This window comes from Bombus bifarius, unplaced genomic scaffold, assembly GCF_011952205.1.
Source record: "Bombus bifarius isolate JDL3187 unplaced genomic scaffold, Bbif_JDL3187 scf7180000008176, whole genome shotgun sequence".
NCBI classification, from domain to species: domain Eukaryota; kingdom Metazoa; phylum Arthropoda; class Insecta; order Hymenoptera; family Apidae; genus Bombus; species Bombus bifarius.
Genome location: NW_022884493.1, coordinates 1944679 through 1958418, shown reverse-complemented (window position 1 = coordinate 1958418; position 13740 = coordinate 1944679). Strand labels below are relative to the sequence as shown.

At 40.2% G+C, this 13740-nt stretch overlaps 1 protein-coding gene across 3 annotated transcripts in view; it reads right to left on the bottom strand.

The window, feature by feature from the left end:
* The window catches only part of LOC117209370, a 61372-nt gene that overhangs the window by 13975 nt on the left and 33657 nt on the right, over nt 1-13740 (bottom strand). For 2 of the 3 annotated variants that reach the window (XM_033451340.1, XM_033451341.1), the window contains exon 2: nt 5559-6446. In XM_033451340.1, the coding sequence (XP_033307231.1) occupies nt 5559-5790 (232 nt within the window). In that variant the 5' untranslated portion in view covers nt 5791-6446. Of the gene's footprint in view, nt 1-3395; nt 3418-5558; nt 6447-13740 lie in introns of those variants that run through there. The other variant, XM_033451342.1, reaches the window with a different exon arrangement.

Here is a 13740-nt window from a genome sequence, read left to right as displayed (position 1 = left end):
GAGGAACGTTCGCCAGCTTTTATTAAAGTTGAAAGGAAACAAGATTTGTCGAGTATATCGAGTTTCTACCCGATACGTATATATTTCCAGGTATATCGAGGAAACTCGATAAGCTGAAATTATTATCGCATCGTCGATGAATAAATCGCGAAAAGTTAAAATTCGTATTTTTATTATAGAGAGGTTTGTTTCGCCTTCTAAACGTTGCAAAGAATATACGGGCTGCAAGTAAGGCTGTAACGGAAAGTTAGCCAATTAACGAGACAACAGGTTAAATCGCGAGTAATATGGAATATCGATATCTCTCTTACACGCGTGCAATTGAAATTACCATTATTTACGATATAGCCACGGATAAACAAAACGACTATACCTATGTACATTCCATTGTCGATATATCATATTTTCTATCTAAGGCTTCAAAGATTTTCTCTTTTCTACGTTTTCAAGTATCTCGGTCAAACTTTATCTCTGATTTTTAAAAGCATAGATAGATGGGCAGGCAGGTAGCTTCCTCTTATTAATCTCGATATCAAACCTGAAATCTTGTCGCAAGCTTCCAAGATTTCTTCAGGTTTCAAACTTTTTAGTCAAATTATATTTATGATTTTTCAATCGCATTTCGAAGCATCTTTTCTTCGTACGCGTGTCTTTTATCGACCTTGATACCGTAGAGCATCATCGATATTCTTATAGGTTACGCCGTGGAATGTTAAGTATATGGCGTTTGGCCAGTACCAGAAGTTGTCCAGGCGATTGCTACGAAGTTTAACTCGAGTTGACTTTGTCTTCTAAGCGGAGAAGCAACGTGACTTCGTGGTTATTGAATTTTTCTGTTATTTCTCGGTTGCGTCCAGTTGCCTCGAGTTTTTCATTGTCTCCGACACATTTCGAAACGCGTGCTGTTGCGAAACGGAATTAACGCATTTCTCCTGCGCTCGTTGCACCCACAACGATAGATAACGATTTCCAGGTAAAAGTAGACAGAAACACCTTTCGATCGTCCGTGGTTACGCGTAAAATGAATAACCGTTTCGCGTCTTGTACCAGCGCGATTCGCGTCGATTTGTCCACGTTGTGCAACTTTGCTGATTCTTGCAAGAATCTGCGAATAAAAAGAAAGGAGCGTTGACGATAAAATCTAATTGCCACGTTATCCTCGCTTCTAGCCATATATTCGCAGTTATTAAGGTTAAAACCTATTAAACAGATATATAGATATATAAATTTGAAAGGCAGAGGGAGCAACGTCTATTTTCAATGTTTTTATGGGTTCGCGTCGGATAAGGTTAAAGATTGGCGCGTTGATCAAAAAGAGGTTATATCTACGTTTCGTTGGAACGAAGCAACGAATGATTTCGCTTTTACTACGGCTAAAAATACACGGTCTCTTGCTACTGTATATGAATGCGTAGAAGAAACAACTATCCGAGTAGCGATAATGCTCGAACATTTCTCATTTTCATAATAATTGAAACGGATACTTTCCGATATTCCAATATTCTACGGTTGCGGTACAGTATTCTACGACTGGAAACAAACGAATGCAGCGATACGTATAAAACGATGATTTTTTCCCTGCCATCTCGCTTATACCCAATAAAACGCCAAACTTCGTATTATATAGAGGATATTTTATTTATTTATCGTCACGCGCAGATCATTTTCAATTCGTTCGATTCGAACGAGCCGTTCTCGTACCGGATGACAGATAATAAACCAACGGTTCGACGCATCTTTCTCCTTTAACGTTATATCGACAAATGTTGAATCCGCCGACAGCCTATCTAACGCAGTTGAATTTACGGCATTTTATTTCTTCGCTGGTAAACGAATACCGATTTTTTCTGTCGTACGACTTGAGATCTACGCAAATGCATAGTCATTTTACCAAATCTGTCCATTACTCTGCCATCGTATTTTACTACCGTGTCGTATTGACAATAAGTTGTCTCTACTTGTATCGCAACTTATCGATATCCGTACCTATTATCGCGACTTGTCTAGAGTTGCTGCTTACGGAAGACGAAGAACCGTGTTTCGAACGTGATTACAGAAAGTCAAAAATCGTGATATTCGGTTGAATTTATTTGCATTCTTCTCGAAAGCGGCGCGAAGGTCAGCGAGAACGAGTTGCAGGCAAAACTGGAAGTTGTTAAATCGAATAAATTGAACGACGGACCAGCGCTACAAGTATCGTTCTATAAACTCGGACTTTACGGTATCCGTTGAGAAAAGTAACGACAAATTTGATCGACGTAGCTGTTAAAATTAATGTTAACGCTACAAAGGACGATAATTTATCCGCATATTTGCAAGAAACGTCGAATACGTGTTCCTTTCGCTTTAATATTATATCGGCGTTCACGGACAATAGATCGATGTGTTCGAACGTCTTTGCCGTGTTTCTGCCAAGAAACACATTTTTTTTAACGTTCCGAGAAAATCTTTATGCATAAAATCGGAATACGAAAGCATACGTTTCTTTTAGCGTAAAAGTAAACGATCTTTGCCTTTCATATTTAACATTTTCTTCCTCGGACACTCGTGCAAATTCGTATCCTTGTAAACGTAAGTAAAAGATAGAATTTAAACGGATATCTGTGCCTGTCTACTAACCGTCGTACCATATATAGTCGACACGAACCTTATTAAAAGATCAAATGACAATAGTAGGATAACGATAACGATAATAGAAAATAAACGTATTAAATCAGGATGTTCGAGAAAAGTGTAGAAAGTCTCGTTTAATTGCGCTTAATGGAAAACGTTAAATGGAAATGAAAGGAAAATTGGTAAACTTTAAGTGGTGGCGACGATCTCTTGATCGTAGGCTGCGGTAAACTGTATTGTGGCTGAGGCTGTATTTTCGTTCAAGTAACGTATCATTGTAACGTTCAAGTTGTAAAACGCGGTTGTCGTTTTATTTTTGATCGATAAGCACGAGATATTTTTCTAATCGAAACTAAACAGATATATGGAAATTTGTTAATATTTGCATCTTTGCATCTTCGAATATGGCAGAAACAGAGGAGAATCCGCAGTCTGGCGAACGAGAGAGCGCGATATGCCAATGCAGAGTTGATTTCGTGGCTGTTAATAGCCGGTAAAACCTCCTTCTCCACGCTATTAAGATGTTGATCACGTCGCATGATCTCTAGCGGGTGAAAGTATCGGCGGCGATCGTGTTACAGTCGATTACTTAAATAATTTTCTTTCCGAGTTTCTGGGAATCGCGACAGGCGGTGGATTTCGTGAAAAGCAACTCGGCGGGAACGACGGGGCTTTTACTACCTTCCGTAAAAGGGATCGAAGGAGGTTACGAGTGTCTGCTAGCCAGAGTCAGCCGAGAATTAATTAATCGCGACGAAATAAGCGGTTGCGAATAAACGTACCGTAATAATGGTGTTGCCGATGATTAAGGCCGACCCAGTCCGAAGCAAAGGTATGTAGAGAAAGTAGGAGTCCCCTCCTATCGAGATCGCAGATTGTACTCCGTATACGCCTGTCGTTGTACCGCGCGATATCCAAGTATTCGTTTCTTTGTCTCTTCTTAATCTCTGGCTACAGCGGATAATACAGACCGGATAATAGAATATTTGTGCGCCTAGTAGATACTATACAGACTGTACGAATTTTTTCTCAAATTGTGCGCAGCAAACGCGACGAAGGCTGTTTTCTCGTTAACACGCGCCGAAGCTGTCGTTATATCCAGAGTTTCTATTTCGTTGCTTCTTAAGCAAATATAATCGTTTAGCGAGTAAAATTCGTTTCGTTTCGTTTCGTTTCGTTTCGTTTCGTTTCGTTTATTTGCTTCATTCGACCAGTAACTAGTGCATGCGCGCGCGAATTTACGACAAATTCCAGTCGAATGATTTATTCGTATCGAACGCTGCCAGTATCAACGGGTGGAGTACGCGATTGGGCTGGTTAGACGTTGACCTTGCTCGGCTGCTAACTGCAACGAGTACGTATTACGCGCTTCCGTCTGGTGGTTCGCGCGTCTCGGGCTCGACGATTTAGAAATACGCGAGCTCTCCGCGCGTCTCTGTCGTCTGCTCGACGTCCCTTTGATTTATCCGTGTCAGGTCAGCCACCTTTCTCCTGACGCGATTAATCGCAGCTGCCCTGCCGATTAGAATTTGCAACCACTAGGCTAAAAAACGTTTACGCAAGTTCACATTTGTTCAAACTGATTCTTGTAACCGAGCAAGTGGAAGCGAGGCGATTTGTTTCAACCACTGGATGTTTATACTTTGCTTTGGATATTTTCCGCGAGTGCAATAATAATCGCGTAATAATACGCGTATAAACGTATCCCTTGCGCCGTTGCATCTTTTCATTTACTACGAACGAACGAACGAACGAACGAACAAACGAACAAACGAGCGAACGAACGAACGTGCACAGTCTGCTAATAACGATAAATGGATATACGTCGCTTCGTACGTAGACGCGAACAGAGTGGGAAACCTTCTTCGTTGTACATAAGAAATGTTCGATACAAAACTCGCATCTACTTGTTTACGTTCGACGAAGAAAATCGTGTTTCATAAGACAAGAATCGTCAATGGTATTTATCGTGCAAGGTGTGAAGCTTATGTATATCGATATTAGATAGAAAATTACGTAATTTGATGGAAGCTGTGACACGATGCGGCGACATATTTCAAAACGAGTAAAATGGCAAGTTGATTGTTACGATGAAAATAGTTTTTTATACTAAGATTAATTAGACGTCAGACGTTATTAGATGAAATGGCGAGGTATTCGTATCTATATTTAGATAGGACTGCTCGAACTAATCGGCATGTAATCTTCCTATCAGTTTCCAAGAACTTTTTTATCACGCTATTTATATAACTTACGACATTCTCTCGTTATATCTTTTTTATTAAATGTTAAATTTCAGCACGTTCGACGATCGACGATTTATCGGCGCGTTATCTGAAAACGCGATTCCTCGTTAATTATCCAAACTGGTTTTCATTACGTTTCGAAAGATTTCTTTCGCTGTCGTAGCTGACACCGACGATAATAGGCATTAGTATCGAATATAGTATATAGTATCGAGGTGAATATCGTTTTCGTATTAATAGGAAATGCGTATACATGCGTATATAGATGGCAAGAACGTGCCAAGAACGTGGCGATTCGTTTAACATGGATTCGAAGGAATAAGTGAAACGGAGAAAAAGATCGTCGTTAGTGAGTTCAAATTACGTATTAGGTGTATCGGGGCAAATATACGCGGCTTTCACGCACGAAGAAACACCACGTATTAATTACCATAAGTCGTAAAACACCGCGTATTGGTATTTCCAGTCAGTCGATAAGTTCTTGGTGGAGCTGATCGTAGGAAATTGCGGGACGAAAAGCGAGAAACCATAGAAACGTAGGTAAGGTAAACGTTAACATTAACGCAAACCTAGCCTCGATACCACGGTGTCTCTGCGATGTTTCGGTTTTACGCGAACGTGGTGATTATTTGGAAAGAAGCGGTCGTGGAATAAGAAGAAAGGCGCGTAAAGACAAAGAAAATCAAAGGATTGGCTTACCCTTGGCCCATCCAGTGAGAACGTTCCCAAGATAAGCGACCTTGTAGCAAGGGTCGTATTCGGTGATGGAGGCGTTGCCACGATGCCTCCTCCAAAGTCTGCCGAGGCCCCTCTTCAAGGACTTGAGGGTCTTGTGGCCGAATTCTTTGCCGGCAGTGGGGTTCTGTGCCGAGGCGCAAGTGCCGTTCTGTTCGTCGACGGAATTCGGGGCCACGTCGCCCATCGTTTTCATGGTTGGCGCGCGACCGCGGCCACGCTGCTACCGTCCGGTTGTATCGTCCGAAAATATTTCAACGTCTTGTTTCCGTTTCTCTCGTCAAGGGACAGAGACGCGAGCGCACGGACGCGTACAACTCGTAACACGCGTAGAACCACAGCTTCGATCAGATACAATGTTATCGCGCGATGGAATCGCCGGCAAAAGTCGCTACATCGTGCGACTTCCGGTGGTGGTGCGCGGTGGTGGTGGTGAGTCGGTGGTCCGGTGGTGGTACCGAGAAGCAAGAGTAGACTGGCGAAAGAGCGAGGCCACCAAGCGGCTCGACCTTTCAGGGTTCCGTGGCGGCTGCTCGAATCGAGAGTCGAGTTATCCAACCAGGTGGATGAGCTCTATCGAGGTCACGACCGCGACCACCGGTGCCGCTGATCGAGAGAGGTTGTGAAACTCGAATAAATCTCTCTCTTGATACCGAGTTCTGCCCGCCTGCTCCACGACTATTACCACGCGACGCCGCGTATTTCCACGCTTCAAGGCCGACCTCTCCTACTTATTCTCAAGTAAAATGGAAGGTCGTTGGTTCTCACGAAAACCCGCGAATATCTTCCGGAACCTCCTTCCCAGTGCGTCCCTTCTTCCCAGTGCGAACGACGTTCCTCCTTCGGTTGTTCCTGCAACAGAATCGGACATTGAAATTTATCGCGGAATTGCTTTCGTCGCGCTAGTCGCCAGCAAAGAAAACTCGATCGTTTGTTATCGGTAGGCAATGATGGAATACAGTGGTGTAGTATTTCTGTAGTAGTAGTAGTCTAGAGCAAGGACAAGAAAGAACGTTCTATTTGAAGCGAAGTTTAGTTTTCTTTTAACGAGCAATACCCGATGCAAAAACTGACCACAATATCTTTGTACGTCTTATTCCACCAGCACTCGGCTCACAACGTCTGTCTTCCCAGGTCAAAAAATGCTGACCCTCAACCCTTGCACCCTTCTCCCACTCCTTTGGTCATTTAGCTTTGACGTCACCAAGGCATACACTCTTACTTGCACTCTCATTCTCTCTTTCCCAGCACTCTTACGATTCTTAGTTTATACCTTAAATTTACAACTTGTACTATCCCGAGAAAACTTAACTTCAACTTAAATATCTGATAGACCAAGCGTATACCCTCCCTTTTTTTTTATATTACAGTGGTATATGCTTCTTAAAATACATTGCCTGTCACTGCAATACCTACACTGCCTACTTTTCGACAAACTTTCGAATTTTACTTTTCAATCTCTTACGATACACTCTCTATCGCTTTGGTTTTCTAATTGTAAGCCGTTTTATCGAAATCCACGAATAAAAGCTCGACAACTGGGTCAGCGGTAATAGAAAATCTGTTAACAAGTGTGGTAAAAGAAAAACAAATTTTTACAGCGACGATCCAATTCTGAATGGAAAGAAAACTACGCTTGTTGTATAGCAACTTCTTGCAAGACTAAATTCGTCCCACAACTTGGCAAGAGGGCTAAACAAGTTTCATATCGATATATTCTTCCTTTGATTAAGCTCCTTTTCTTTTTTTGATTAAAGTTTTTTGCTTCGCACACGCGCACAATGAATTTTTCTTAAATAACAGCGGTATTTTCGAAATTACCAGATATTTCTTTTATAGCTCGTTATCGTTCCAAATATAAACCACATTTATTCTAATATGTAATTATCTTGTAAAACGCGGATAGCTATTTCCTTTACCTATATAAAGGCATCTCGGAAAAGAGAAGCTGCTATTATATAAATCAAGATGTAATAATGATAAATCAAGACGACTAACAGCGTGCGTCTTTCAATTGCTCTTTTAATTACGACCTAATCCTAAAAGCGATCCTAAAAGAAAAGAAGATGATGCAAAGACGCGAAGAACGCGTAGACTGTAAAATAAAAATGGTACTGTCGCGAGAAATCAAAGCGGGAGGTGGAGGATCGTTTCAAGACTGTGAAAATGGAAATGCTATTTTTGACATTTTTTTCATCTCCTAAAGCGTAAGTAGACTGAGTAGAAATTCTCCTACGTGTAGATATATATTCTTTTTACACGTGTATCCAATCTCTATTTTCTTTTTCTTGTTTCTACAAAAACGCTTTGTCTCGAGTACGAGGATTCGCGAGAAAATCTTATTTATTTCACATTTCCGAGTTACTTTCGCACTGGTTGCCACTCTAGAGGAACGAGCATCGCGTTTCGGCTTTCAAAATTCAAATTTTCGTTACGCAACGCGCAAAGATACGATACGTTTCACATGGCGAATACGTTCTCGATGATTATCCGAAAGCGAATCTTTATCGCTGTATTATAGAGGCAACGTGCAAATAAAGCAAATAAAGCAAATAAAGAAATACCTCTTAATTGGTGCAACCAACTAAACGTTAATACGTGCAATTTTCTCGTTAATGTCGATCGATTAATGTCATTGTTATGAGATCTCTGTCCGTGTAAAGCCACGTAGTTCTCGACGAGGAGTTTCTTTGGCACCACTTTCCGAACCACTTTCCGTCTGATCTTCGTTCGTATTATAGAATTATAGAAGAACAGGCTGTTCGTAGCCCTGTCAATCGCAGATGCGAATACGTAGCAACAGGATAAAGACGCATAATGTAATTTCCTGGACGACCTTCTACTAGGTTTTGCATGGAAACCTCGATAAAAGCGCGGTAGTATTCCATTTGCAAGCACATGGAACCCGGACGATAAGCACGTGTCAGGAAAGCGGCGACACATTGTCTTCCGTGTGTGTGTACGTATAAACGTGTATATCGCGTAGATATTTTCAGATAACTGCGTCCACCAGCCGTCCACCAGCCGTCCACCACCTTGGCAAAAATTGAAAAATAACCATTACCTGCGTCGATTAGAAAGGTGGTCCGTCTCGAACCATTGGCGATACTTTAAACTTTAAAATAAAATAAAATGTCATTATAAAGCTAATCGTTTTATTCTACATTCTCGTTATATAATTTAACACGCGATCTTTCTACGCATTTACATTTTAATTTAATACCGGGCAATATATAAAGTATCCAAAATACGATATTCCGGTATCTGATAAATATTTGGTAATATTTAATAAATGAAAAAAGGACTGGTGCTCGAGAGTGCCACCTTTTCCAATATTTATATCTAGTAATCGTTGTCATCTGTCTGTTACTAAGTATTACGGAGTAACAGTACGTGTACGCAAAGTCATATTTTTCTGAATACAACTATAAAGAAACGGAATCTCGGTCTCGCCGGTGATTTCTTTGATTTACTAGGTATCGTTAATATGGAATAATCATCGATATCGATGTTTCCCACAAACGCGCATAAAACTCTGCGGTTAATGCAGTGCCATTCCTCTGATTTCCTCTGACCGTAAACGAACGTACGAAGAAAAATTCTACAACTAGGTCTACAACTGTATATAACAGTGTCGTTATTCGTAGTTGAACAACATATTGGTAGCTGTTGGTAGCTAAAATGACAAACTACGCGAATCGAAATATCAAACGTGGATTGACCACACAGCACGGGACGTGTCGAGAGAGTTTACGAAATTTCACTCACTACGAACCACGGTAAATAAAAGGATCGCAAGGATGGACGAGGATAAGCGTAAAAGCTGGTACACGGTTTGTTGAATTTCGAGCCCAAGGCTCCTGTCTTGCGCTTCGGCGCGGACTGAACAGTACAAATCGTCTATGTTTTTGCCCGCTTAACTTATCTTAGCGGAAATTACGGCTTTCGACGGAAGCGTTGCGGTCAGTCCAGTAGGAAACGTTGCTCAAGAATCGAGCTACCGTGTTTCAGAAGACCAACAAATTTCTTTCTCCTTCGAATTTCTTTTATCGAGTGTTTCTTTGCCTGTACGCGTACGCGCCTACACTGCGTCCAAGGTATTCTTTTTCTCAATATATCGCATAAATTAATAGAATACAATAGAATAGAATAGAATAGAATAGAATAGAATAGAATAGAATAGAATAGAATAGAATAGAATAGAATAAAATAGAATAGAATAGAATAGAATAGAATAGAATAGAATAGATGGTAAAAGAAATGGGAAGAAAAAGTAAAGCCTCGCGTCCTTCTCCTTCTTTCGTACGATGGATTTTACAAGATAAATGTTAAAATATCTGCCAAGTGAATGACTTTGATACAGACGATGTAGATAGGTTTGATATAGATAGGTTTGATATAGACAGGTTAGTAAGTCGTTTTATAAGAAATGTTTCAAACTCGCACGATTAAAAAAATAATATGAAAATTCCTTTGTCGTGAAAAATTCATCCATTACGTTAACCTACGAAGCATGCGAACTTGTAAAAAGAAAACTGATAAACGATCGTGTGTTTTAAAACTGTCAGGTGATTATCGGACGAGTGTTGGAACATTTCGATAATAACTCGTTACTTGCGATTAACCGTAATTGCGCGCGGTAAGCGTCAAATATAAACGCAACGCCGATGTAAGAAATTGCTGTCTGTCCGTCTTGAAAATAAAAACGTAAGATAGCTAAAGGCAAAGTGCAAGAACGGTGTTCGTTGTTATTTAGAACGGAAGAAACGTCTCCGAGAAAAGGTACTGATTAAACCATCGTTCTAATCGACCAGTAGATAATCGTTTCCGCGAAGTGCTTCCGATTTACAACGCATCGTATCGATAACGATCGACTCGCAAGTGCTTCCTTAGTCACTGAATAACGTGAGATCAAGATTCGAACTGTATACGCTTCTCGTGGTCGTAACGAAGCTGGTAAATTTTTGAAAACGTATCGAGTCGCGTGGAAATTACTTTCTTAGTAGTAGGTGTACACGCGTATAACGTGTTGAAAATATTATTGTAATAATACATAATCGACTTATGGTAAATCAAACGTATACGATAAAGTCGTTTCTTTAACCCCTAAAGCCTCGCTTTACAGGAAATATCGGTTTCAAAGAGTCGCTATACGTATCGCTTTCGCGAGGGAAATATCATTTTTCCGTTCTCATCTTTGATGCAAACAAATTTTTCAATAAAAATCCACATAGTCGTGCTGAATACCAGGCGTAGCCGACTGCCTATTTGCGGAAATATCAGGCGTATAGTCTCTTGGTGAATAAATAAAAGCGTTTACCAGGTGCTGCGTAATCACCAGTGATCATAGAACACAGATCGAGTTTCTCCGTTAGGAGGATTCGCGCGACCAATTCTTATCGCTCGAGCGACAATTCCTTTTGTCCAGAGATTCCACGGAGACGTTGTACGCGCGTTTATTACGATATATCTGGAAAGAAAGTTTCAGGCTTTCCGTCAGTTCGAGTGCGCGGATCAACGTGCGCGCATAAATTTCTAAGATCCATCCAACATCTCCGCTATTATTATACGTTGCTCGACCGTATCTTGTTAAACAGGACACGATCGCGGTTACTTGAGTCAATGTCATGCACAAAGATGACGGTTGTAACTGTTACAATGGGCCGAAAATAGAATACTCGAATCGCTATGTATATACGTGTATGCTTGGACGATTCAACGATTGCACAAGACTGTTTCGCCAAGTGTCGTTATATCAACTACCTAACGTGTAATATAATACACGAATAAATCCTACAAAATAACGAAATATCGTATTGTACGATAGATAATTTCAAAACGTTAGAACGTTATCTGATATATTATAAATTTAGAGGCTAGTAAATAAAGAATTTCTAAAATAAGAAAAGTGGAGTTTGCGTGGAAAATGTATTTACCTAGCGAGTAGATGATGACATATATAATATAAATATTGAAAGTCAAAGTTGCGACTGAATTACGCAGTAACGACGTATGTGGCGTATAAAAAATTGCATATGAAAAAAGCTTCGGAACTCACCGAAACACGCCGTTCAGATCAAATATCGTTTAAAACAATGTTTAATCGAGAAACGAACCTTCGAAGTTGAACGAGTTGGAAGTTGTATGTTTGTAGCAAGTCGTAAATACGGGAAGAAGCTGTACGTTTGCTGTGGATCGCTTAAACGCCTTGTTACTTCTAACAAATCGCTAACCATCGTAGTCGCTATAATAATTAGTTATCTTATCACTCACTAATTATCTACCTGTGCTTATCCGTACATGTATAATTTGTATTAAAAGTCACGGTTAAAAAAAGCTATTAATTATCTGTGTTAAATTATCGATCGTCTGTCACACAATCATCGCACAAAGAACAATTCATCGGGATCTTGATTCATCGCGATATTATTAATGAAATCGCGCTATTTATTCGCAGCAATTTCATGGCGGTACATCGTCATCGAAGGAATATCCCGCCACGTGTCACGACGAACTGTAAAATTACGACGCTACCGGGCGAAACTTTCGATGCATCCATCACCTCTCACACGCACACACACGCAATATCGTTCGATATTTAACACTTATTGTACACGGTTTGTCGTTGGCGGCAAGTAAATACCTGGAATGCCCGTTTCTAGATTTTACATAGAAACGTTTTTACCTTAGTTTCAAAGTTAACTTTGAACAACTTACTCGATGCTACTAAAATTTCCACATGTTTTTATAACGCGTACGATACGAACATAACAGTTTTACGTAATATCTATATCTATGGATCCTATATATCTATGTACAGTGATGAAAAGGCGCGGATGAATTAGCAGCTCGAACGTCCGCGATTATAAGGACTAATTGTTTCTTATGTAGGTTTACGTAACGAAAGGTTGGTTTGTTCGTTAGTATCCGATCCGACGATAGTAACGATCCGATATTTTATAAGAAAACAGATGTAATTACTTTATCACGCTTTAATCGTACCTTTACGTACTATAGTATGAATTAAGTCGTTGAATTTGACGATTAAAAGTATTATACAAATATATAAGTAGCAAATTACTTTATTAATTGGAAAATTTCATAGGTAGCAATTCTTGATAATTAAGATAGATACAGAGTTTCTCGTGGCGAGGGAAGCGAGCCTGCGAGATGAAACGAATGTAAAATAGAGAATAACGTTTTCGAGACGAGATTGCTTTGCCACGTGTACATGTGCGTACAGTTATTTTTCTGGAAATACCGTTTCGCTAGAACCGATACTTTTTCCGGATTTATCGGCATAAAAATTACGTTAATTTTCATAGATGGAAATTTACATATATCGTTCTATCGTAACCTGTTATACCTGATAATTCGTAAATCGGTAAATATCGAATACCGATAAATACTTGGAGAATAAGAATTGAAACATTTTTACGATTATCAAATACGAACCAATGGTCATAAGGTGAAAATAACAATTTCGTGACTTGTACCAAAGACACTTGGAGTTATATCGCCATTTTTTTACAGTTTTATTTTTTAAATAAACGAATCTTTCAAACAATTTTTAATCGTAATTATCAATTGGGACGTAGCTAAAGTGCTAAATGCTAGAAACTTGTACTAAAACCTGCACGATTCGACCTGCTTGGTTCCTTATGGTTGGTCCTTCGTTCGCAAATCTCCTCGATTAAAAGTACCAACGACCGAGTATTCTGTCAGCGAATAATATCTAATATAATCGGCCGTAATTCTCTCTTTTTCTCTCGTTTTCTCGGTTTTGGGGTCGTTACGAGTAGCCGTCTTCCACGTGAACGAATTAACACGGTCTTCCTGGCCACGACTGTTGGCCAGGTAACGATCAACCGCTAAATACAACTATCATCGAGACGAATTGTAAGAACAAGAGCACGAGCCATGGCCTTCGACTTTGCCGGATTTTCGCGTTTTACGAAACGAAACGCGTAGATGTAAGATTCGGGTGACCTCGAACGTGCCTTGAATCTGCAAACATGCTTGACATTGTGAGAAATGTGCCAGCAGAAGGAGACAACACCGGTAAAATTTCCGACTAGGCGCCTGGCACTAGGATTGTATTGCCGAGTATATGAGAAATTTGTAATTCCAGTTCGCGAGAACTTCT